We start from the raw sequence: 25,653 nt of genomic DNA, 5'->3' as shown, positions 1-25,653 counted from the left end.
GACACCACGACATGCCTTTTGGGCGTAGGGTTCTTCAATGAAGGGAGTCGGGGAGGGAGGGGGGGGGGGGATTGTTTCTTCATTGTTTCGGCCTCTTCAGCTGGCTACGTGCTGCTCGCAACACTTCCCCCTGCTGGAGAATGTACCCGTAAAAGGTGTCGCGCAGCGCACAGAAGTACAGTCAAAGTAACCAAAGCCCTTCGCAGCCACCGCTGTACCACCGCAACATTGCTTCGTGCGTGGTATTCGTGAGATCTTCGTGTTCTGGAGCGTGACGCGCGGTGTCGGGTGTGCGTTGGATCACAAAAATCTCTAACTGGACGGTCCGGAATAAATCCTGGACATATAGCTGTCCCGACAGGGACGGCTCGGGACGCTGTATGAGAAGTCGCGACAGTCCCACGAAATTCAAGAAAGTTCGTAACCTGTTTGTGCCCCGCGTGACCCTGACCAGCGAGCGGCGTGGAATCGCGCCATTTCTTGATCTCGTGTATGTGATATGCACTTTCATGAGGAAGATATCCTGAAGACTTTCGCTCACACGGTCAATGGTAAGAATTAGGGCTGCAATCGCCAGCGGAAAAGAGCCTCGTCGAAGGATGCGTCCTAAAGATATTCTTGAACTTGCCTTGATATGATCCTAAAAATTGTGCGGTAAATAATCTTTTACAATTAATTAGAGCTGTTTTGATAAGGTTTAATGCCTGAGACTGTAAATAAGTTGTGCCGTTTGTGTGCACCACACCATACATGCAATATCTGAAAAATTGTTTTTCTGCATTGCGTGCGTAAAATAAATACAATTTTTCTTTATGTAGCAGGACTGAAATTGTGGCATGCAGTACACAAACAGCGATTTTACCACTCAATAACTGCAAGTAACGACAGCCGCGATACATAGTGAAAACTCCTCACTTCAAAAAAGTTAAAGTGAAGAATTATCGGAAAGAAAACAGCGCAAAAAAAAAAAAAGACGGAGCACCAGAAAAAAGGATTACACTAACAACCGCGCTGACTTGCAACAAAGATTTATTCGTTAACACCGCGCAATACTTGCACAGTCCAAAACGAAAAGACAGAAGTACCAACACGCCGAAGCATCCACTATGCTAAAGAATTTACGCTACGGGAATGCGGCATTTAGTTAATTCCTTATAGGGTAATAGACCGATTCATATGTTACGCTATCAAGCATCAGTTATCGTGGGCAGTCTATAAGCCATAGCTTAACTGACTTTACCTTTCCACTGCTAAATATTACTCAGTTTTACGTTGCAGCGGCAGCGCAACGGAAAATCTCGATAATTACAGAAGCAACGGAGCCCTTTCTGAACGGCTGCCGCGGCGTCTTGCCACGCAGACTATTCTAGGGACCGTACGCAGACTACGTGTTTTCGTCTGCTAGCGGAAGCTTGTTGCGCCGCCAGCGCCACCAAACCGGAAGCTGCCCCGGCGCCGCGCGACGGGTTGGCTGACGCGGGGAGCTTTGCAACTTACCTGGTTCTATAAACGTTGGCGTGAAGTGCAGAAAGCACTGGTACACAGTGTAATGTGCCTTTGTGGCACCATAAGACAGGTCTCAGGTAGTGGGAATAAAATTTTGTGATGATGCCAGCAGAATATTAACTGCAGAAAAAGTTGAAGCCAAACACCTTGACTCGACCACTTTATGCACAAAAATGCTGGCTGTTGTAGCACAGCTTGCATTGTGTTAGGTATGCACCCAAGATAAAGGGATGTTGCTCTTTATTCAATTCATGTCTTACTTTTGGACGTGCCCTGCACTCATATTGCATATTCCCATCCATGAGTTGGCATCTGTTTCCTTAAATTGGGTCCCAATTTCTTGATTGCTTTCCCTATACATAATAAATAATAACTGTATCTGAATTAACGGTGAAATGCGCTTGCTGGAGAAGTGGGTTTTTGCAATAGAATTGGATTTTCCCCACAGGAGGAGTACTACCACCTTCTAGCAGAAAAGATATACAAGATCCAAAAAGAGCTTGAGGACAAGCGGCGCAAAAGCAAAGAGCAGATGCAACTTCAGATGCAGCAGCAACAACAGCAGCAGCAGCAGCAACAGCAGCAACAGCAGCAGCAGCAGCAGCAGCAACAACAACAACAGCAACAGCAGCAGCAGCAGCAACAACAACAGCAGCAGCAACAGCAGCAACAACAACAGCAGCAGCAGCAGCAACAGCAACAGCAGCAGCAGCAGATGCATGCTGGCACCCCTCCCATGGGAGTCCCACCAAACACCCTGGCTCCTGGGGCCACTGTGCCAGGCCGAGGGCCAGCACCTGGTAAGTGCTGTGGCTCACCAGTCATTTCTTCTTAGTGCATGACATTTCTAAGTATACTAATAAATAATTTCACTTCAGTCAAATTGGAATCGGTGCATACTTGACAGTGGTTCTTGCTTCCTTGTCGCTGTGCTTAGATGTTGGTTGGTTTCCGACGCTATGTGCAAGCCCCACCAGTCCAAAAGTTCTTTATGTGCACTTCAGAAAGTGCTCTGTTGGGTTCCTAAACAGCATAAGGAAATGCACTGGGAATAGGACGTCCTGCTCGTCTAAAGACTCGCAAAAAAACACGTACAGTAAAACCTCGTTAATTCGAAGGCCTCGGGACCGAGAAAAATATCCCAATTAAGCGGGATTCCCAATTATCCGAAACAACGCGAAATCAAAGAAATCAGCCAGAAAACATGATGTACGGAAGTCACACCTTTATTGTGGCTGACTACTTGGAGAAAAATTCCTCCATGCGTGACTGACGCGTTCGGTAGTTCCCAGCACTGAAAGTCATATTCTCCAGCCTGTCAATGAGGCGCAGCATCTCAGCCTCGCCGCCGTTGCACTCGACGAAGCTGCGCACAACACTCAAGGCATCGATGACATCTGCCAAAGGGGGTGCTCGGGAGGGCTCGTCATCGCTGTCAACATTAGAGGCTGAATCGGTCGATCTCGCAGCTATCTCGCTGTCGATGTCGGCGTAACACGTCTGCACTGTGCACTCGACATTTGCGTACTCGGAGAATCCGATTGGAGTGCACTCCTCGTCCGCGTGCAAAGCCTCATATCGAGCGCAGAGAGTCTCCCCTTCTTCATCAAACGGGCAAGTGACAGCGGTGACAGCAAACTCAGCGGAGGTTGCCTCTTCTTTCACAAAACCGGCGTGCTCAAAACACCGTCGAATAACGGTGGCCTCCACCTGCCTCCATGCGTGAACAATGAGGCAAATACCACCGAGGAGGTCAATGTTATACTCCTTTCCGTTGTCATAGCAAAGGAGCATTCGCTTCAACAGATTGTAGCGATATATTTTCCTGGTATGGTGTATGACGCCCTGGTCCATCGGCTGCGATAGCGACGTCGTGTTCGGGGGTAGAAAGACCAGCCTGATTGCCTGCAGGTTCTGAATGTCGCCGTGAGCTGGGCAATTATCGACGACGAACAAAACGCTGCGCCCTGCGGCCGCAAACTTGCGGTCAAGGTGCCGCACGTATTCTTCAAAGAGTGCAGCCGTCATCCAAGCTTTCTTGTTGTTTTTATAGATCAGGTCATCCTTGGATGGCAGTCGTGCATTTTTGAAACAACGAGGCTTTTCTGTCTTCCCAATAACAAGCAGTGGCAGCTTGTGCTCACCGCACATGCTTGCACCAAACAAAACAGTGATTCTATCTTTGTTCTGTTTCCGCCCCTTAATGTCTGCCTCCTTCAAAGCGAACGTCTTCGTAGGCAACATTTTGTAGAACGGAGCAGCTTCATCAAGGTTGTAAACATCTGCTGCTTCGTACTTGGCGAGTAGTGGAGCCAAGGTGTGCTGCTTCCAGCCGTCGACAACAGACTGATCCGCGCTGCCACTCTCGCCACAAACAGTCACGAATGTCAGGTTGTTGCGCTCCTTAAATCGGCAAAACCATCCATTGCTGCATTTAAACTCAGAATGTCCAAGTTGCAGCGCCAGCTGGTTGGCCTTCTCACGCAATATGGTCCCATTCACAGGAAGGTGTGCTGCGTTGGCTTTCTGCAGCCAGTCGATCAGAGCTGCTTCAACGTCGGCGTACGTAGGCGGGCGTACTCGTGTACGCTTTGACGAGTGCGTCTTGCTGTAAGCATCGAGAATTTTCTCCTTATTCTTGATGATGTTGCACAGCGTTGACAGAGGCACGTGGTGCTTTTCGGCGAGAGCCGTTTTCGACGCCGTCGACTTGCTGGCCTCTTCAATTAAGCACACCTTTTCGTGCAGGGACAAGCTCTTGTACTTCGGCATCTTCCTTCCAAGCACACCTCAATCAACTAATTCACAGGGAAGACACTCAAGCGGAGACAGGAGACAAATGGAGCAGTCGCACCGAATCGCACAATGCTCGCCAGCCGACATCCAAATGGCACTAAGACTCCACAAAACATTCACTTCGCTAGAGTGGCTAACATCGCTGTTGAGATGATGATGATCATGATCGCAACCGCACGCATCGCCGCCTGGCAATTGCTAAAACATGGCGTCTACGACGTATTTCCGGTAAAAAAAAACATGGCCTTCGAGATCCGTACATCAAAAAAAAAAAAATGCATGTTTTAGTTACAGCCTCCGAGATTCGCAACACCCTTTGCATATCTTGGAAGTCGCGGCCAAGTGTGCCAATTAACCGGGAAGTCGCAGACTGGCCGCACCAATTATCCGGTTAAATTTACATGTAAAAATTTGGGACCGCGCAAATAATACAAATTATCCGGGATTCCCAATTAACTGAGCACAAATTACCGAGGTTTAACTGTAGTACACACAATATGAGTGCTTAGTGTTGCCAGCCATTTCACTGACTAAAGGTATAGGTGTACCCTGCTGTAGTTGTGACATAGTGAAACTCCGAGCAATGTTGTATCCACTGACTCTTCTTCATAGAAGACTTGTTCAGGCAGTAGTAAAATAACGAAACCTTAGGCAACTGATGTCTGGGGATAATTTTTTTCCTGCATTTGGTAGAATAACAACTTTTTCATTGTATTTGGTGGCATATCCTTTAAAGTATGGAGTTGAATTTGCAGGATTGGGTGGAGCTGTTAATTCCCAGATGCAGCCTGGAGCACCCTCTCACCTTACTGGTACCACTGGAGCATTGGGTGGTCCCCAGCGTATGGCACCCCCCAACATCACTGTACCAGGGCCTTTCCCCCCAAACTCCTTAGGGGCTCCCCCAGGGGCGCCGACTGGCTTTGGAGGCCCACTGCAGCAACAGCAGCAGCAACAGCAGCAGCAGCAGCAGCAGCAGCAGCAGCAGCAGCAGCAGCCACCGCAGCCACCGCAGCAGCAACAGCCACAGCAGCCGCAGACGGCAGCGCCACCAAACTTTGGAGGTGTTGCCGGCGGGGGCAATGCTCTGGCTGGATCCCTGGACGGAGGCATGGGTGCACTCAACAGCCAGTTCCCACCTTCGCAGCAGTTTGAAGCCATGAAACGACACTTGGTAAGTGGTGCCTTAAAAATAAAGCACTGTGGCTGCATAGAGCACGTTGTGATGCTACAGCTGTAATGGAAAAAAAGAAATTGGGGACTAGTTTGTGCTCTAGGATGGGCTACTTTCTACTTGCCATGCCCGCTTTAACACAAGAATTGTGCCTGCCACTCTTTATGGCATGGTGGGGAACGAGAGGTGTGGCGACTTTCCTGTACATTTCTTTGGCATTTGTGCTAACCTCGTTCTGTTGCACCTTTGACAGTGCTGTAATGCCCCTAAATTCAGTTCAACTTCAGCTTTATTTTGTTACATATTTTTTTGCTGCATGTCAGCTATTGTCACGTGAGTCACAGGGCTTGAAACCATTGTGAGCAGCCTAGGGATGTTCAATGGTTGCAGGAGGGAAAGAGTTAGTTACCAGTTGTAAAGGAGGACAGGGAATGAAAAATTCTGGAGTTTTGCAACTTCAGAGTAGTCGATACCTGAAGTCAACGTCTTGTCATGCTGTTACAGATTCAGCAGCAAGCCCAGCAGCTGATGAATCAAACGAGCCAAGTGCAGCTAGGTGGTGCAGCAGGCTCTGCAGCATCTGCACAGGTGATGTACTTCACATTCTATTTTGCATGAGTAGATCTTTGAAATTTGGGCCGGTGATAATGCATTTGATAGTGGACAAGAAGGTTAACCCATAATGTGTTCATGTACCTTTGGGAAATGTTCACTGTATATCTTTCTTTTTTAACCTTGAAGCTGCTAATGACGCTCATTCACTGTCATATTTTAGTATAAAATGTTACTTGCGGCTCATGCCTGCTTTAGTGTAATCAAGGAACCTGTACGGGTCTCGAAACGTCACGTCAGTGCTGCAACTTTTTCATTGTGAATTGAGTGCAGTGGAACCCCTTAAGGGGACTATGCAAAACCATCGTACAGTCGAGTCCACTTGTAACGATACTGCTTATAACAATATATTGGATATAACAATGAACAACAATGGCACCGTCCACTTTTGTATGCTTTCTATCGTAAAATAAACTGCTTATTACGATGCTCCTGTGCGGCGATATTGGATATAGCGATTGAATCCGGCTACAGCGTGCTGAACGTGGCTCTCCATGGCGATGGCATGCGCCTTGCACCCCGTCCACTCCCTCAAAAAGTTAGTCAACTGCGCTGCTTACGAGGAAGTGAGATGAGGAGGAGCTTTCCTTCCGAACTCCCCTGTCGGAGCCGCCGCTCTGGCCTCGTCCACGCGCCCGGTTGCACCAACGTTGGCTCGCACCGCTCGCTCGCTCACTCGCCTGTTGTGTGCGCCGCGCTTTGACCGTCTTTCTCCACAACTGCCTCCATTTTATGTTTTGACGCGGATGGGACACCGGGACGTCATGTGCGACGTCCCGGTGTCCCGTCAAGGGGTGCCAGAGTTGTGGTTGGCACTTAACAAAGATGTGTCGGGTCTGGATGACTTTCTTCATGCAGACGATGTTGTGTTCTTCGTGCAGACAATGTTGTGATGACCACCTCATCACTGAGTGCCTCAGTGATGAGGTGATCGTTGCACGTATATGTGCTGCGGACAGCGGTGAGAGCGACGACTGTGATGACATGGTTGAGCAGCCTATCCAGGTCTTTCTTTTCTTAACCTGCTTATAACACTTATCGGTTATAACGATGGGATTTCCTTGACACTTGAATATCGTTATGAGTGGACTGCACTGTATAATCCAGGCACTGTTTAAAAGAAAAACAAAGAATTTGCTTCTAAAAAACAAAGAATTAGTTTGTGTTTGTGTCTTTTTCCTTGCAGTTAATCTGGAATTGCTAATGTTTCGTGCCTGTTATGCCCTTACAGATGTCTCAGATGCTACAGTCGCAGCTCAACTCAACACCAGTGAGCCAGCCTCAGGGGCATCTGCAGCAGCCCCAGCAACAACCACAGCAACAACCACAGCAGCAACTGCCTCCTCAGCAGACGCCACCTGGCAGCACGGCAGGCCTAATGCAGCAGCCATCTATGCTAGGCCAGGCTTCGACGCCCCAGCCGCAGGGCCCGCCCAGCCAGCACCCCCCACGGGCTTCGTCGGTGCCCTCGAGTTTAGGGGGCTCACAGCCACCAACTCCATTGGGGGCTCCAGTGCCAGCACCACTGCCACCACCATCCCAGCAACTACCGGACCAGATCCTCGCCACTGAGGACCCCGAAGAGTCGTCTCGGGGCCCCGACCCTGACCTCTCGCTCACCCTGTCCACACCTGAAGGTTCGGCTGCTACCACACCGGCACAGGGCAAGAAGTCCATCGAGAACTTTGACAGCTGCTCAGGGTGAGCATCTCGTCACGCTGCGCTTTGTGCAGAGTTGCTTTGACCGACTGCTCCATGTCATGAAGAAATTTTGATCGGTAGGAAGGCAACTGCAGTTTTTGCATAATGTTTGCTTGCATAAAATAAATGACCAGGGAGAATGTGAACAGAAGATTAGTGCAAGCACCTAATTATAACTGTTCATTTGACATGAGAATGCGTGTATTTAATAGTAACAGTAAATACTCAACTGTTGTGACTGGAACAGCTTGGTTGTAGTTGCATATAATGGCAGCAGTGGTAGATTATACAGTCAAATCTACTTGTAACAATATCTAAGTACCACGAAAATTTCATTGTTATAACTGATAACTTTTATGAAAGGGTTGCATGAAAAAAAAAAAGCATTATAGGGGATGGCAGGCTGTTGTGAGAAAAGGTCGCAGTTTCGCCGCAATGGCGAAGCAATGAATGCGATAGCAACAAATTGGAATCTAACGCGAAGAACGGAAAGCAGCTCAAAATTGCCACCGCGCCGCTCGAGCCCAAAGGACGCACGAAAAGAACGCCCAAAGGACGAGCGCGAACTATCATGCATCACAGCTCGATACTTGGCGCACTGCTAAAACATAAAGCAGGACGGACGAAACGAACGAACAGGTACACACAGGACGAGCGCGAACTAAATGTCGCAGTTGTTACTTATTTCTGTTTCAACAGCGCACTCCTTTCGCAAACGCGGCCGCTGCAGCGAGCGAAAGACCTTCGTTGGGCTAAGAGGCTGGGTCCGAGCTAGTTGGTACACTGACATTATGTACCGCCCAGTTACCATGCGCGCGCTAACAAAGCCTGTTATCGTTAGCGAAAAAAAAGAAAAAAAGGGAGAGAAGAGAGTGTAGGAATAAGAGAGAAGCTGATAGCTCAGCTCTCAAACATGCGCAGTAGCCAATTCTGAGTGAAGAGACTACATATATGGCGTTTTTGTGTTGCAATAAACATCAGTTGGAAGTAGCGCTCTGTGTGTCGTTTTCTTGTTCCCGTCTTTGTGCGCTTAACGGTTTCATAACTTCGTTGGGCTCCTCGTGCCATCTCGCTGGCAATGAAGAAATGCTTGTAAGTGCCTGCCGTCTCCGAGTCCGGCCAGCGGCAAAGGGTGTGTGTATAACGCTCGCCGTTAGCTCTCTAGAGGATCGGCGTTTCGTGGCGTAGTGGATAGCGCCATGGGTTACGGAGCGAGAGGTGCCTGGTTCGATTCCGCGCTTCGGAAGCATTTTCCTAAATTATTTTTCTTTGGGACTTTCATACATACATATATATATATATATACGTATACGGTGAATGACGGCGACGGGGACGGACAAAAACCAGCTGAGACTGTCCATATAATTGCTATCGCAATAAAACTATAATACAGTGGAACCTCGATTATCCGTCCCCCGGTTTTGTGACGACCCGCATTTTACGACGAATCGGTTTGGACCCGGCAAAACCCCCATAGAAATAACGTGTTTAAAACCTTGGTTATACGACGCAATTTTACGCTGATCCCGCATCTTACGACGACTTTTCGATTCCGTCCGAAAGAAAACACCACCTTCTTTATTCGAATCGGACGCCGACAAAATTATTCCCGAGTGCAAATTAAGAACTTAAGTTCCCCTAGGTTGTCGGTTAGAAAAGTAGAGAGTGAGACAGTATGCCTTCTTAGAATGTAAAGTTTATTCTCCAGGCAGCTCATGCGCTTCTGTGATCCAGTTTTCCTGGCTTAAGATCGCTTCAGGATATGCCTCGAAGGAATGCGTATCCAGGGTCGTTACCTAGACAAGCTCTATCTAGTCTAGTGCTCCAACTGGCCGTAAAGCTCATCTTTGAGATCCGGATATTTTCACGTTTTCACTCCGTGGAAACTTTTCCTGGTCGACATACAGCTGATCTGCCTTTGTTTGCGGCACTCGCAGTCACAGGCCTTCAGCAGGCAAAAGGACGCGACGCAGCTATTTTTACAGTGCAAAATAACTTTCGCTTGACGTGGACGTTCATAATAACAGCGGAACATCACCAGTTGCACTTCACAAGGGAACAAATATGATGCGCACAGCTCAGTGTCGCACGAAAGCATCCTACAAAAACTCGTGCTCCGTCGCCATTATGTGATGGCGATGACACTGTGTCTGACTCTCTGATGGGAGGCTGTTGCCCACGCGGTTTTGGTTTCGTTTTCACGTGCAGGCACTTTTCAGACTCGATTTGTCGGGAGAAAGATGCGCGCTGGATTTGATATCTTAAATTTAAGGATAACGACTCGCTCACACCTCATTTCACTAAGTAATACCCCTGTCACACGGCACATGTAATGTCATTCGCTGCGAATGACATTCAAAACGAATGTCATTGCGATCTTGCGTTCCGGGTCTACACGCCCATATGAAATGACATTCGCAATTGATGTCAATATTTATTGGCAGGCGGCTGTGATAACAAAAAGTTACAAATTGTGCTTTTAATTTACATATTTTTTCCTTGCTTCCGGGGTTCGCATCCATGGCGTGCAACTATCGCTACGGCTACCGCGGCGTCGCTTCACCAAAACAACAGTGGGCGTTTGTAAACATGACCACATGGCTGACAGGAGGTGGCGCTAGCGTCAAGTCAGAGTATGGGAAAGAGAGTATAGCTGCACAAATTGCTTACAACATCGCGTTGTACGTAAAAAAGTTACCGAAAAGTTAACAACAGCCTTTAACAAGAACGCTAACATCGTTTACATATTGCTTTAACATGCTTTAAGATATCGATGTCGCAATCTTTTGCCAAGCGCCTGTTGACGAGAGTACACATGTCGCGGCTGAATGAGTTCGGTGAACTCATTCAACGGGCGAATGCCATTAGGTGTGAATGTCATTTGCTATGCCCGTGTAGCAGCAACAAAAATGGCATTAATGCCTAATGACATTCGCTGCGAATGACATTACATGTGCCGTGTGACAGGGGTATAATGCTGCCATTAGCTGCCATTTTCAAAAATAATTTAATCTGCCATCCTTGGAGAACTTCAGGGTCGTGTCATGGGCTATTGAGGCGGTCTGTTCCCCTTTTTTGGGCAAAGCTGACTGCCACTGCCAATATTTTTAGTTTTTTGATTATACGACGCCCAGATTATACGACGGTTTTGCGTGGTCCCCTCAAAGTCGTATAATCGGGGTTCCACTGTATTGGATTGGTTATGCCAATGCACATCAGTGATAAAGATGACACAGAAGAATGCAGTCAACTGCCGAATTTTTGGACGCCGAATTTTTTGGACACTGTCAATATATATACACACCAGCACACCAGATTTGCATCAGTGAACCATCAGTTGTACTCAACGGTTGTGAGGCTTCATTTTTGAAGGAACAAGGTAAAAAGTAGAGCTGCACGAATAGCAAAATTTTGAGTCCGAATCGAATCGAATATTTTTTAAATACAGTCGATTCTGGATATATTGAACTCGAAGGGGACCGCGAAATAGTTGGATATATCGAGAATTCGAAATACAAAATATACGTATTTAAGGCTTAAATCAAGCACTGCGGGCCTCGACACAGTTTTCAGAAATCGAAAAAGTGCGAACATGATGATTCGCTCACATATGCTAAAGAACAAGGCGACAACTTTTTCTTTGGCAAGTTACTGCACTTTATTTCGCATGAAAATAGTTCGCAAACTTGTCTTGCTTCTTGCGCGCCGTGAATTCATCAAGTCATCGTCAGTATCACTGAAGCTTTCCAAATAAGCAAATTCAGCACCTTCGGCCACAACAGCGGTGATCGACGCTGAACGTCGATGCAAGCTCTGTAGCGTGGCAAAGGGTTTAGGGGTGGAAGCGGTGGCATTGGCATCTTCAAACCGCACGGGTCCATTTCCGCAGCACTGGCATCGTCAGCTATGATCTTGGCGTCGATGCAGTCAGAAACAGTTCCGTCGTTATCTGCACCGATGAAGTCGCTTGCTGTGCTCCTGTCCGATATATCGCAAAATTCACTGACACATCGTATGCCGTAGTCAGCAGTCATGACGCACCCAAAGTCGTCACCTGGCACCAAGGCCTGCAAGGAGACAGTGCACGACTGTCCTTTACTTGACATCACTCCAAGCACCGGTCATCATTTTTATTGCTATGAGCGGGACAATGTTTAGTTCGACTCCCGAATGACGATTTATCAAGAACGAAGCGAGAGGTACACAAGTCCACATGCCGAAAGAGACAACGACAACGCTGCACAGAGAAACATTTCTCCACCGTCGACATGTTGGTTATAGCGATGACACTTGTGGCTTTGTAGAAGGCTGCCGCTGCTTTGGCGAGAAATGCGAAAAAAAGCATAGCCTCTGAGATGTGCGTTTTAAAACCGAAAACACCAAAAATACGTCACGAGATTGCGCATCTTGAAGGCCATGTTTTTCGGGCCCGCATGCCATTGTGCACGAACATGGAAGGGCATGCAAACATTACTGCGACGCTGCGGAGTCACTTCGCATTCTCATTTTAAAGGGGCCCTGCAACACCTTTCTTAGTTATATTGGAATAGCCTCATTATTGACGTATGACTTTTCACGAGTCATATGCCGCAAAAATTTTTCGAATCCGTCAAGTCTAAGTGGTGTTAACAAATTATAGAGATCACGTTCCGCAGCTTTCTCCCTCAACTCAACGCCGCCAGCGCGCGGAAAGCTAGGCAGCGAGTCGAGGGAGGCAGCGCAGAGGAGCGAGGCTCCGCCCAAGAGCGCCGGCGGAGTTTTTTTCTTCATTTTTTTCTCTCTGACGTCTGGGCGCAACCACGTGGTCTGTGCCGCCACTTCCGGTCGACTTGCGTTGTTCTCGTCGAGCGGAGCCGATATCGCACGTGCTTGAAAACTGCACGTCGGTTTGGTAATGTTGGGTGTGCACCTCGAACGCCGTAGTGTTTTCATCGCTCTGCCAACCATGGAAGCAAACCTGCGCGCTCGTTTGGAACGAATGACAGCTGAGATCGGTTTCGGCCCATACTCCGATACATCGCCTCGTAAGACGGCACTGGCAGACGACCCCGAAGCGCCGCCATTACCGGACGCCAGCATTGTTATCGGAGACACGCTGCGCCCGTGCCTCGGTCGGTCGTGAGAACGTGCCGACGATGCAGTTCTCAGCTGACGAGGCAACACTCGAACGGCTGCCACTCTCAACGGCAACCGGCGATGGTCAAAAGCACAGAAATATTCACGTTTTCGGCACTGCGCATGGCGAAGAAAACGGAACCACCCAACTACGAGCAGACGAGCTGTCGGTGAGACCGGAAGTGCCAATATTAATGTTTGTTCGGTGTTTTTAACGCGATAACAGAATATAAACATACATATTATCTACTTATTGAACTCAAAATTAACAACGAAAGTAATAATGAGGGTGTTATCGTGATTATAACATCAGCCAATGATGGAACTGCCGACAATCGCGTCATATTTTGCGGACCAGTACATCATTTGTCGAGAGAAGAGGGAGCGATTTTCAGCTGACTTTGGGAATTTATTGTAAATTCCAGGCCGTGCGCATCGCTGTAATATTTGGCTCGCGTGTTCTCGGGAGCCTCGACTACCGATCGGCAGCGCTTTTTGAGCATGCTCGAAAAGTGTTGCAGGGCCCCTTTAAAAAACACTCTGCCCGCGCGTTAAAACCTGTGGATCACGCATCAAATATACTGGTGCACTGACAAGCGCTGTGCATTGAACTAGATCAACACAATAGAATAATACCGCCTTTTCATCACCTGCGCACGACAAGGGATCAGAACTTGATAGAACGCGGCCGAACAATGATCCATATTTGTTAGGAAAATTCAGTTTCTAGGCTTCGGCACGGTGCAGCGTTCCATATAGCGGATGTTTCGCTGTGTGGGAGTTCGATGTACGTGCGCACCAGCCACATACTTTTGCAAGGAAAATGCAAGAGGATTTCTCAGCTGTTCGATATAGCCAATAATTCGGTACAATGTAGCCCATTTATAATGAACCCATTTACAGCGAAACAGCGGTTATAACGAAGTGATCTTGATTTTCCGTCCCAATTTCCGCATTTTCAATGCCTTTTAAGTCCACTTTTAACGAAGTCAAAAAATGCAACTCAGCGGATATACAGTAAAACCTCGTTATAACGAAGTTGAAGGGGGAGTCGTAATTACTTCGTTATAACCATTAGTTCGTTATAGCCAATATCCATTTCTACCGAGAATTAGAGGGTGTACTTACCACCGAATCTCACAGCAGCCTGCCACGCAAACGAAAACGGCTGTTGCACGGAGAAAAACTAGTAAAAGAAAAAACTGCAAAGAATTCCTACTTTATTCACGCCAAACTCGGCACGTCAGCTGGCGACTCACTTAGCAGAAAAAAAGTCCTTAATAGACTTCTGCCGTGTCTTCCTCAGGCGGATGATGCCTTTTTCGGCCGCTGCCGCTATGTCGAGTCCGTCCTCATCGTCATCGTGAGCGCCGAAGAAGCGGCGCAGCAGGTCTGTCGCATCCAGCGCTTGCGCGGACGTCGGAACATCGGGTTCGTCAACTCCGGGCTGTTGTCGACACATTCGTCACTGTCGTCATTCACCACCCCTGTCACCGCGCGCACAATTTTAGCCTCTGTCAGCTCTTCGCTTGTCACCGCGTCAGCATCGGTACTGACGTACATGTACGTGCAGAAGGTGTCGCAGTCGGGCACAACTCCGGCGTCAAGGAGAGCGTCCCACGACGCCAGGTCTTGGTCACCCGCGGCACCCTCATTGGCGGCAGCACCGATATCTTCGCTTTCACCGCCGCTGTTGACGCCAAATGAGGCATGCCGGAAGCAGTTGGCGATCGTGCTTGCTGTTAGACATCCAAGCAGCCTGTAGCATCTCGATCGCCATGTAGAGGTCGATTGTAGTCTCGCGCTTCATGCTCATATTGAGTAGAATTCGGTCGATTACACGCTTGCGGTACCGTGCTCAACGCTACGCCGAAATCTTGGGCAACTTTTTTCTTCTTGACGCCGGACTCAATGGCTTTCAACATAGCCGCCTTCTGCTCGATCGTAATCGTTTTGCGCTTTCGTTTGCCGTTGCCATCGTCCATCTCCTGTCTAGCGGCGGGAACTGAGAGAGACGCTGTTCTGATGCGCACGCAGCGAACGACAAGCAACAAGAAGGCCCGCAGTCATGCCGCAGTCGCTGTGGCGTGGCCGTCCACGCAGTCCACTCGCGCAACAGGACAGCGGGCGGGTCCACGAGTTCGGCGGGAGAGGGGAGGCCGGGTGACGTGCGCGGGTGGGTCCACGAGTTTCAATAGAAAGGGGAGGCAGGCAGGCGCGCACCCTCGCGCGTGTTGGCAGGCGGCTCCTCGGGAGCGCGAGGCGCGAGTTTCGAATTGCCGCATCCGTGATGGGACGTAAACCGTTGCGTGCTATAAGACATTGACTTTCCGGCTACCAAAATGATCAGTAAATGCTCGGTGGGAAAAAAAAAAGTGTTCGTTATATCCATTGTGAGGAAATTTTAGCTTCGTTAAAACGAGGTTTTAAATACATGGGCGTCTATGGGAATTTCAAGGGGAATTACGATTGCTTCGTTATATCCATTAGTTCGTTATATCCCGCTTCGTTATAACGAGCTTCTACTGTAGCGAAGTTTTTTTGTCGAGAACAACAAAAAAAAAACTCATCAAACCACCTTTTGAGCTTTCGCGTGAATCAACTAGGCCGAAAAACCGCCAATTCTTGGCTCCCGGCAGCCGCTTCGCCCCACTCGGCTCCCTGCGAAAGCTTGCTTCACCGCACCACACGGTCGCCTGGTAGCTGTCTCGCGAACGCTTCCCATTCTTTTTTCCAATGCCAGGTGGGCCGACCGCCGCGATCTTACCTCTTTTCACGGCGTACTCCTCTCTTCAGAGAGGAGGTCTGGGGGGCAGCTTCAGAAACTTTGTGGCCGCTTTAGACTGGTTCCGCTTGTGGCACCTCATTTTGGTGAAAAAGCGAAGCAAGATAGTGCGCTCATAAATTGCTTTTCTTCTACGGCATGGCGCCACCAACTCTAGGCCTGCCTAAGCCTCGCTGCGGTGGCGGCGCTCCACCAGCGGCTCCGCGCATACCTGTTGCACACAAAGCCGTTCTTTCTTTCGTGGCGTTCTTGAGACATACACCGAAAGAGATATTTACAACGCTGATGAAATGGGTCTGTTCTTTCAGCTGTTGCCTGCAAAAACTCTCACGGCAAAGACTGATAAGTGCGTGGGGGGGGGGGGGGGGGGGGAAACAGCAAAAATCGCATCACAGTGTTGGTGTGCGCGAACATGGACGGCTCCGACAAGCAGCCGCTATTGGTCATCAGCAAGCCCAAGAAACCGCGGGGCTTCGCCAAGGTGCTGTCAATGTCTGTCGCGTACACACACAACACAAAGGCGTGGATGATGGGGGAGATATTCCGGAAGTGGCTGACAGACTTTGATAAGGAAATGTCCGCGAAGAAGCGCAAAGTGCTGCTCTTGCTGCACAATTGCAGTGCACACCATGTTAACGCACATCTGAGCGCTGTCGAGGTACTTTTTCTGCCTCCGAACACAACCGCCAAGATGCAGCCGATGGACCGGGGAGTGATAGCAAACTTCAAAGTGCATTATTGCTGCCGTGTCATCGAGCGTCTGCTCATTCAAATCCGTACAGTCGACAACGCTGCCGACCTGAAGGTGCTGCTAGTAAAGGCGGTATTTTTCGCAAGTGGAGCCTGGCGGGACCTGAAGTCTGAGCCCATTCTTCACTGCTTCGAGAAAGCAGGTTTTTTGCGGGGGAGGCAGCGCTGCCGAAGAAATAACAGCAGAAGCAGACATCAATGCTGCTGCAGCGGATGGTGCCGCGGCAGTGACGAGCTTGGGGCAGCTGGGGGAGGCCGCGGGCGATGCAAGCCTTGCGCCAAGTAGGTTGGATTATCTGGACTTTGCCCTGGTGGGTCAAGACCTCGTCGCAACGGAGGAGCTCACCACCGATATATTCGCCACTAGCGTCTCCGAAAAGGGAATGGCCGCAGATAGCAGTTCCTCGGACGGCGAAGGTGACGACATTGGTGCGCCTCAGCCTGGGACCGCCGGAGCAGCTCTCGTAGCTGTCGACACGCTGCATATGTACTTGTGCTCCGAACCGGGCAGTTGCAATCTGATGGACAAAGTTGAGCACCGTGTTCTGAAACGCGCGCTCGCAAAACTCGTGCAACGCGGCCGAAACGCGGCTGAAAAATTATCAATATTTGTTAGGAAGAATGCACTTTCTGGGCTTCGGCGCGCAGCAGTGTTCGATATAGCGGATGTTTCGCTGTGCAGGAGTTCGATATACGTGCACACCAGCCCCATACTTTTGCATGGGAAATTCAAAGGGATTTCTCAACTGTTCGATATAGCCAATAATTCGATATATCCAAGTTCGATATATCCGGGATCGACTGTATTTGATAGGGAAAATGCACTTTCTGGGCTTCGGCGCTGCACATTGTTCGATATAGCGGATGTTTCGCTGTGCGGGACTTTGATATACGTGCGCACCAGCCCCATACTTTTGCATGGGAAATTCAAGGGGATTTCTCAACTGTTCGATATAGCCAATAATTCGATATATCCAAGTTCGATATATCTGGGATCAACTGTATAGCGAAAAAACAGTTATAGCAAAGTAAATTCAGGTTCCCGCCAACTTCGTTATAACCGGGCTACACTGTATATCCGAGTTCGGTATATCCGGGATTGACTGTAGTTGTCGAATATGTCGAATATTTTTTTAAACTTCGAAGCGAAATTACAGAAAAAAGTTTTACAAAGGATCCCTAAGCAGATGCTTATGAGATAGCAACCTGAATGCATTTCTTTTGGCTAGTTTGGTGGAGCGCTAGAGGGGTGGTGTTCCCTAGTTGTTTTATCACTAAGGCAATGCAGAGGCCTAATTGTATTTATTTACATGATTTGGTGCAACCAAAGCGGCATCGACAACACTACATGTGAAAGGAAAAGATGCTGTTTCTTCAACCTCTCCTCCTCCTCCAACTTCTATGGAGGCCCAACTGATGTGGCGGACAAGGGTGCGCTCCCATCGAGTCCAGAGTTTTTAATCTGTCCCATGGACGTCAGTGTATAAGAACATCTGAAATTTCAGACGCTGAAACTCTTCAGCATCTGATTTTTCAGACTTTCTGCCCAAATTTCAGTTCTGGAATGGCATTAATTAAAGCTCGCACCTCTGCCGCGTCTATAATCTCGTAGTTTGAGCCAGCGATTTCGCGAGTCAATCCGCTTGTGGCCGTAGCAGAGTCCGAAAGGCAGCCTTGCCGCAATGCCGAAGTGTGGTGGGGCGAAGCATATTGAAAATCTGAAGGGGCCACTGCCACGGCGCTAACGGTGCAGTGCGGCCAGTGCAGTCATGTCTTTACGGATAAGCACCGGAAATGCACAGAGGCGGGATGGCAGCAGGCAGCAAACGCGCCATTATGGCTTAATCGCCGACAACCCTTCTGATAAGCATCTTCAGCTAACTGCTCAGTAGTGCATGAGGCCTAGCACAGTGGTATGCGTATAACCTGAACGCGCCGCGCCGCTGTTCATGCTGCCTCTGTGCAAAACTAAGTGCGCCGCACAGATGTGTTGCGTCCAACAGTAAAAGCAGTTTGCCATCGTCGCGCCCGTGTGCGGTGAGGAACAGAGTGGGCATCACGAGCACTTTCATGACAAACACGTGCGTACAGTACAGCAAGTGCCCCGGCAGTGACGGCGTCAGCTTACTTGGCGATGTGCCGCACACAACTAAAAACGATCGGCTTCACGAAGCAGCAAATGTTGCGTATCGGCGGAGATTCGGCGATGTATGTGCACGCACACGCATCAGGGAAAGCTGGACGAGCCAAACGCTCCATGCGACAGACCCGTAATTTATCTCACGCATTGCTGGTATCGGCAGCGCTCGTCATGAGACGCAAATTTGCAATTGGCGGTTGGCACGTAGCTAAGCAGGGTTCGCAGCAGGTACCGAATGTATTCATGAGAGCCTGGGCGTGCATCAGAATGCCTGATAAGTGTACTAGGGGGCATTAAAGCTATTTCAGACGTGGCTGTGGCGATTTGACAGTTTCATCGGAATAAAAAACGCATGAATTCGTTTTTTTCGGACTGCCCGATTTTTCAGGCAATTTCACGGTCCCTAGAGAAAGTCCAAACTTGAGTGAATTTATCTTCTGGAAGTTCGAATACCGTATTTATTCGAATACAGGTCGACCTTTTTTTCCCAAAAATGTTGCCCATAATCAGCTATCGACCTATATTCGTGACCAAAGAATCTCGACCTATATTCGCGATCAAAGCGACCAAAAGCACCGCACCTATGGCGTTCAACTGCCGCGCCTGCTGTTCTTCAAGCAGTTCCTGCTACATACGCACATTATATACCATAAAATCTGGTATAAAAACCGTACCCGTTCGCCTTTTCCGACTAAGTAACTAAGAAAAAAAAGTTATTTGTGCAATAGCTACACACCGCCTTTTCAAAGCCCCCGCGAAATGCAGCCGCTCCGCCATGTTTGCGCTGGAACCCGTGATTTCCCTAGGTAGGCCGTGAAGTCCCTAGCCCCCTAGCCGTGCTGCCTGCCGATGCGCAGCCGCACTGGCACTGGCCTAAGGCCTCACTCTTTGTTTGTTGTTTGATCTGACGTGACGGTTCGCATTTGCAGATGCGCGGTTGGACGGTGTCGCGTCGGTAGAGCTACACAGCTGACTTCAAGCGTCAAGTGATACTTTTTGCCGAGAATTCCAGCAATTGTGCTGCTCAGCGTGAGTTCGACGTAAAAGTTGATTAGGGGTTGGCGGAAGCAGCGGGACCGACTGTTCGCGTGCAATGGATAGCGTCCTGCTTTTCGCGGCCCAGCAACTGGCAGGCATGACGCTCTTGAAAAAGAACTGAGGCTCCGGGCATCAAGGAGGCCCTGCAGAAGGCCAACAGACCTGGTCGTCATACCGCTAGGTATGACGTCCCGGCTACATTAAGGACCGGGTGGCGAAGAGTTACAAAGAGTGGCTTGAAGGAGGATGCTGCAATGACACCGACGGGACGCCGCGAGAAGGGCTTCCCTCAATGAAGTTGCGACGTGGGTGAAGGACGCGCGGAAAGACTTGTCAGCGGAAATTATCGTGTCTGGCTTTAAAAAGTGCTGCATTTCCAACGCAATCGATGGCAGCGAAGTCGACGTCATTTCGGATGCCGAGGATGCCTGCGAAGAATCCGACAACCTTCCTTGCACATCTGACGAACATGACACTCCCGGCAGCGACTAGGGCGCTAAGTTAATTGTAAATAAAGGTGTGCTATGTTTCAATTTTCCTGTTTCTAAAAAAAAACATGGGTCGACCTATTTTCGAATATTTTTTTTTTATTTCTCGTAGAGCGCTATAAGTAGGGGTCGACCTATATTCGTGCCCGACCTGTTTTCGAATAAATACGGTACTTTGAATAGTCAAATCCCAGTGCGAATCGAATCGAATAGCAAACACTATTCGAAAGTATTCGAAAGTTCCAATATTCACACACCCCTAGTAAAATGTTCTAGCTTTGTGTCAGTGAAAGTCATTGTTACACACCGTAGGGCTGGTGTGTATGCATATTAACCGCATTTGTTTTTTTAATAAGCTAGTTGGGAGTGCGACAGGGGTTCTATTTATCGTTTCTTCCTTTGTGCCTCTTTTCTATACGCTGCTTCACACGTTTAGATGATGTGTCACCAACTTAGCCAACTTTCACTTTTACCCAACTCTTTGAGGTTGGTCATGTGAAAAAGGCTTCACTGGTGCCACTCTACGGGACGTTCATAGCTGGCTTGGTACTCAGGTGCAGCGATCTTGTTCCACCCCTCCCCTCCCCTCCTACCAACATGTGTCTGTTCATGTGGATAGACCCAGGATCCTGATTTAATTATAACCCGTATTGCGGCATGGGAATGTAGTAGTAAGTGGTTCATTTTTCCTTTAAATGCACACACTATAAAGTTTCACAGTGCAGTGGAGCAAGTCTGTAAAGTCTGCAATTTACTTCGTTATGTTGAAACATTGTTACATTGAAGTTTGACCTTTTATGCGAAGTATATGTAGTCACGAAAGGATTTGTTTTTTTACTAAAAGCACCACAGCATTGTTGAATAATAGGACACTACAAAAAAGAGACACTCATTTCAATAATGTTAAAAAAATTAATTTGGTCCAACCGGAAGTCATAATAAGTTTAGTACTTTATGTTGAGAATATTGTTGTATTCATGTTTTTTTTATGTCGAGGTTTAGCTGTATGCAGTATATTGTTAAAACCGGTATCAGTATAAGCTTGGTTCCATTAAAGTCTCCTGTATCTGTTACTCACTGCTCACAGTCATAAATTTGGAATATCTTGTTCGCGAGCTGAACTGCATGGCAAAAATACTTTGCCCCCCCTTCAAGTCAAGGTATTTATTAAAAAAAGCTGTGTGGCTAGAGCCGAGGGAATCAAGAAAAGGTGCTTCCATACAAAGGTGCAGTAGGGTGCGAGCGATGCTCAAGCAACCGGCGGAGACGAATTATGCATGGTTACCATGCTGTATCCTTGTCGTGTGCAGGGGACCCAAGTCGATGAAAGATGGAAGCAAGATGGAGGTGGATTGCAAACCAGACCTGCGCTCCATAGGCAAAGGTGAAAACAGGCTGGAAGGTCCTGGGGAGAATGGGCTTCCATCCTTTGGTCCAGTCAAGGAAGAGCCTCTGTCAGTGAAGGAGGAGCCTGTGTCCACCCCAGCCAGCAGCATGGGTGGAGGAGATGCACCCACTCCTGCTGCCAAGCCTGACATCAAGCCTGTAATTGCTAAAACGGAGCCTGTTAGCACGGCAGCAGAGTCTTCCTCATCTTCGTCCATGTCTGCTAGCTCACCGCCGAAGCCTAGGTCTAATAAAAAAGGTGCGCCAGCTCATTAGACTGTACATAGTTGGGTTCTGAACGTTCTGAAGTGCTTATTTTGTCTTGGTGCACGTGTTATAGGAAAAGTAATAGCCAGGACTTTGGCATAATTTGTTATAGCAGATTACTAAGGATTAAGATGCTGTGAGAAATCAACGCGTTTAGATGAAATGTAAACACTAAGAATCCTAAAGAAGATAGAACGATAATTGTGAGTACTGTTTTGAATGATGCTACTACGTAGGAGTTGCAGTCGCTGTGCAGATGCAGCAGTTCCTGAGCAAACACATAGGGCAGGTCACTTCTGCCAAATTATTTTCAGGCCAGTTGTTTTTTGCTTTGGGTGTAGTAATTGTGACATGTCAGCTAGCCTAATCCATTGTGTTTTTATATTCAGGCTTTTTTTTTTTTTCAACGAACCATGACTGGTTTATGGTGACCTGTGTTAAAAAAATGTTTTTTGTGTTTCAGTATTCAAGCCAGATGAGTTGAGGCAAGCCCTGATGCCAACATTAGAAAAACTGTACAGACAAGACCCGCACTCCCTGCCTTTTCGGCAACCTGTGGACCCTCAACTACTTCAAATTCCTGTGAGTTGGCCATCTTAGTGTGTGGCGATTGCTTTTCCCTTTTCACTTAGGAGCTATGCCATAAACAGTGTTGCCTTGACACACATTGATCACCATTGGTTTTCTTGTTATATTGTTTTCCGTGCAACGTAGTCCCTCTTAATCCTGTAGTTCTAAGGCAGCAGTGCATAGCTGTTTGTTACGATGTTTCAATTACCTTGTCTTTTGGTAATTTTTCTGGTGGAAGCACTTATTGCTGCATTTGGCAGAAATTGATGCCTTCCAGCTTTACTATCCGATGCGCTGATGGCGTTTTTGTTCCTTGTGTGTTTAATTTATGTCCGAGACATTTTAAACACTTGCGACATTGCTCATTTTCCTCTCCCAGGACTATTTCGACATAGTCAAAAACCCAATGGACCTGTCCACCATCAAACGGAAACTGGACACCGGCCAGTACCAGGACCCCTGGCAGTACGTAGACGATGTCTGGCTCATGTTTGACAATGCCTGGCTCTACAACCGCAAGACATCCCGTGTCTATCGCTACTGCACAAAAGTAAGTCTTGTAACCGACGACCTCTGAGCAAAGCAGTGAGGTCCTAATTGTCTTAACCTTTAATGAACTCCTAAAGCAAGTTTTCCTTAATGTTCACGCCATTATTACAATATGTTAGTTACAATAGCTAAATAATACAATAGAAAAATACGGTGCTTACTGTGGAATGTTGTAAGATGAACCTGGCGTGAACCCAAGAGAAACTGCAAAAAGGAGAGTATGCATGTGATCTATGATGTAACATTAGACAGTACAACATGCCATTAGCTATCGTCGAGTTGCTGCGATTCTTGCAAACTCTCTGTGGAGCCTTATAATGTAGCAAGGTAGAAGGGCGCTATTGTACTTACTTGAATCTAACATGCACCCTATTTTGGCAGGTTCAAAGTAAAAGTGCACCTCAATGTTTTGTTACCAGATTTTTAAAATAAAACTTTGGCATGCCCCTGTGTTGATATACAATTCACCTTTAAAAATGAGAAATGTGTTAAATGTTCATATACATTAATACTTCGTTAACTCAAAGTGGTAAAAACCGGAAAAATTTATAGATAAGACTACTTTCGAGACAAGCAAAGTGCGGAAATTGCAGTGGAAAGTTGGAGTTCAATTTAAAAACTTAACAATACTGACCAGCTTTTTAACAGGAGCTTCTAAACTGGCTCTTCATATAAGTTTTAGAGAAGAAATATTGACATACCAGAGTTACGAACCAGCTGTATTTTGCGGTACTGCTATTTTATTTAGCACAGAAAGACTGGGTAAGGATGGTCTGTTTTGCGGAACATTCGGACCTAGGAAGATGTTTGAGTTGCTTCATACACCACATGTGCCGGACGTCTGCACTTAACTTCATTTCGCAGCAAACGAATCGTGTTTCTTGTTTCGGGGCATGTTGGCACCTCCAGAGTGGTTGTGTCAACAAGGCCACTTTCACCATGTGCTGGCCTTGACACCGCCTTGTTTTGCTGTGTAAAACGGTCAAACCAACCAATGCTGTAGGTGAAATCGGTGTAGCCTATTCACAAGTCCAGAGTGTCAGCCTGTCTATCCAGCACATTCTTCTTGTTTTTTACCACTGTTGAAAGCATAAACAAGGGGTGCCAAATCATTTGGCGATGCTCGATTTTGTCCGGCCTTCTAGTCCCTGATTAGGGCTAGCTTTCTTATTAGTGTCAATGACTTGTTTTTCATTGGCGGTGGCATCATCGCCCCACCGCACAGCCAGCGAAAAAAAAAAAATCGTGCTGCATGCGTTGCGTAAATAAAATGAAATCTGAAGTCTGACGGATTTCTGATTGTCAACAAAATGAACTGTACCAAGCATGCTGTATTGTGGGGCCTGCCTCTGTGCACGTCTGTCGTGTCCCATAATGTGCCACAGCGTTGCTTGATAAAGTTGCTGTGCTACTAGGTTACGACTTCACATTTAGGGAGAGCATCCGCTTCGTTGTAGGCGCAGCAGCCTTACACAAGCTTGTAGAACTATCCAGTGGTGAGGTTTTTGTTCCACTCTCAGGCAAGATTTCGAGATGTCCGAAATGTGGCCCGAAACTACTTTGAGATGTACGACAATAAACACATGACACATGGGAAATGGTTTAGGGTTGCAGAAGATAGCCACTCTTTAGAGATATGCGAGTTGAAGTTAACGAGGTATCAGTGTATTTGACTCAGTATTCTATTCAAAAGTTCCTATCTCTGTTGGCCTATCGCACATTCATCCTTGTTTTTCCTTGGAGGTAATGATCATCGGGACTGGAGTGTCACTACTAGGTGCAGCAGTTTCTTTGCAACTTGCTTTGGTCCAAATCTTACTTCATGGTCACAATTATTTAATGAATAATAAAATCGTTTCTTTTCAGCTTTCAGAGGAGTTTGAGCAGGAGATCGATCCTGTAATGCAATCCTTGGGGTACTGCTGTGGTCGGAAGTACGTTTACCAGCCTCAGGTACTTTGTTGCTTTGGCAAGCAGCTCTGTACTATCCCCCGAGATGCCAAGTACTGGAGCTATCAGAACCGGTACGTACCTGTGCTGATGCTTTGTTTAGTGCTACCTGAAAGCATTTGTGCGACAGTGTTAAACTTAGTTTTCATTCTTTGCATGAAACCTTTTGCAGGTACACTTACTGCCAAAAGTGCTTTGCAGAAATTCCCGGTGATTCTGTTACTCTTGGAGATGATCCTACACAGCCTCAGACGTAAGCCAATTGCTTGCCCTGTCCTTTTTTTTTCTTTCAGTGCGGTGCTATTTTAGACATCTCTGGTTGTGGGCACCATCATTTGCAATTAAGACAACATAGATGTATTCTGCAAAAACTGAAATATCTGTGTGGCAGACTTTCCATTTTTCTTCCTCTTTTTTTTTCCTTCACCGTATTTGCTGTTGTGCCACTGTTTATCTGTGATTTGCTGCTTTGTTAGTATATGATAGCTTTGTGCTTTTTATTTGTTGAAGCCTACAGACAAGCTTTTATTTTTTCTTGCTTGTGCAGAACCATCCGTAAGGACCAGTTTGTTGAAATGAAGAACGACCACTTGGAGCTTGAGCCGTGAGTATATTCATGCTTCTTGAAGGGCTGTTCGGGATGTTACAAGTGAAATTTTTGCATTGTGGTATGCAGTTCAGCCTTGGTTTATTTGAGTTTGACAGAACAACATCTTATGAACAATATGTGTTGTTATTAGAAGTACCTCTGCAGAAATATATGTGCAATGAGGCATAAAAGACCCAGATTGAAGTGTTTAAAATCTCAATAGGGGATATGTGTACT

At 47.5% G+C, this 25,653-nt stretch overlaps 1 protein-coding gene across 2 annotated transcripts in view; it reads left to right on the top strand.

Moving 5' to 3' along the window:
• The window catches only part of LOC119382568 (CREB-binding protein), a 95,354-nt gene that overhangs the window by 36,102 nt on the left and 33,599 nt on the right, over positions 1-25,653 (top strand). The window contains exons 9-19 of one of the 2 annotated variants that reach the window (XM_049412238.1): positions 1,955-2,055; positions 2,182-2,306; positions 5,058-5,476; positions 5,981-6,064; positions 7,320-7,789; positions 21,416-21,750; positions 22,222-22,340; positions 22,708-22,878; positions 24,744-24,901; positions 25,000-25,080; positions 25,375-25,431. In XM_049412238.1, the coding sequence (XP_049268195.1) occupies positions 1,955-2,055; positions 2,182-2,306; positions 5,058-5,476; positions 5,981-6,064; positions 7,320-7,789; positions 21,416-21,750; positions 22,222-22,340; positions 22,708-22,878; positions 24,744-24,901; positions 25,000-25,080; positions 25,375-25,431 (2,120 nt within the window). Of the gene's footprint in view, positions 1-1,954; positions 2,307-5,057; positions 5,477-5,980; positions 6,065-7,319; positions 7,790-21,415; positions 21,751-22,221; positions 22,341-22,707; positions 22,879-24,743; positions 24,902-24,999; positions 25,081-25,374; positions 25,432-25,653 lie in introns of both variants that reach the window. The other variant, XM_037650322.2, reaches the window with a different exon arrangement.

This window comes from Rhipicephalus sanguineus, chromosome 2 (genome assembly GCF_013339695.2).
Source record: "Rhipicephalus sanguineus isolate Rsan-2018 chromosome 2, BIME_Rsan_1.4, whole genome shotgun sequence".
NCBI lineage: Eukaryota > Metazoa > Arthropoda > Arachnida > Ixodida > Ixodidae > Rhipicephalus > Rhipicephalus sanguineus.
The sequence above is the reverse complement of the archived record's forward strand: the minus strand, read 5'-3'. Positions and strand labels throughout refer to the sequence as shown.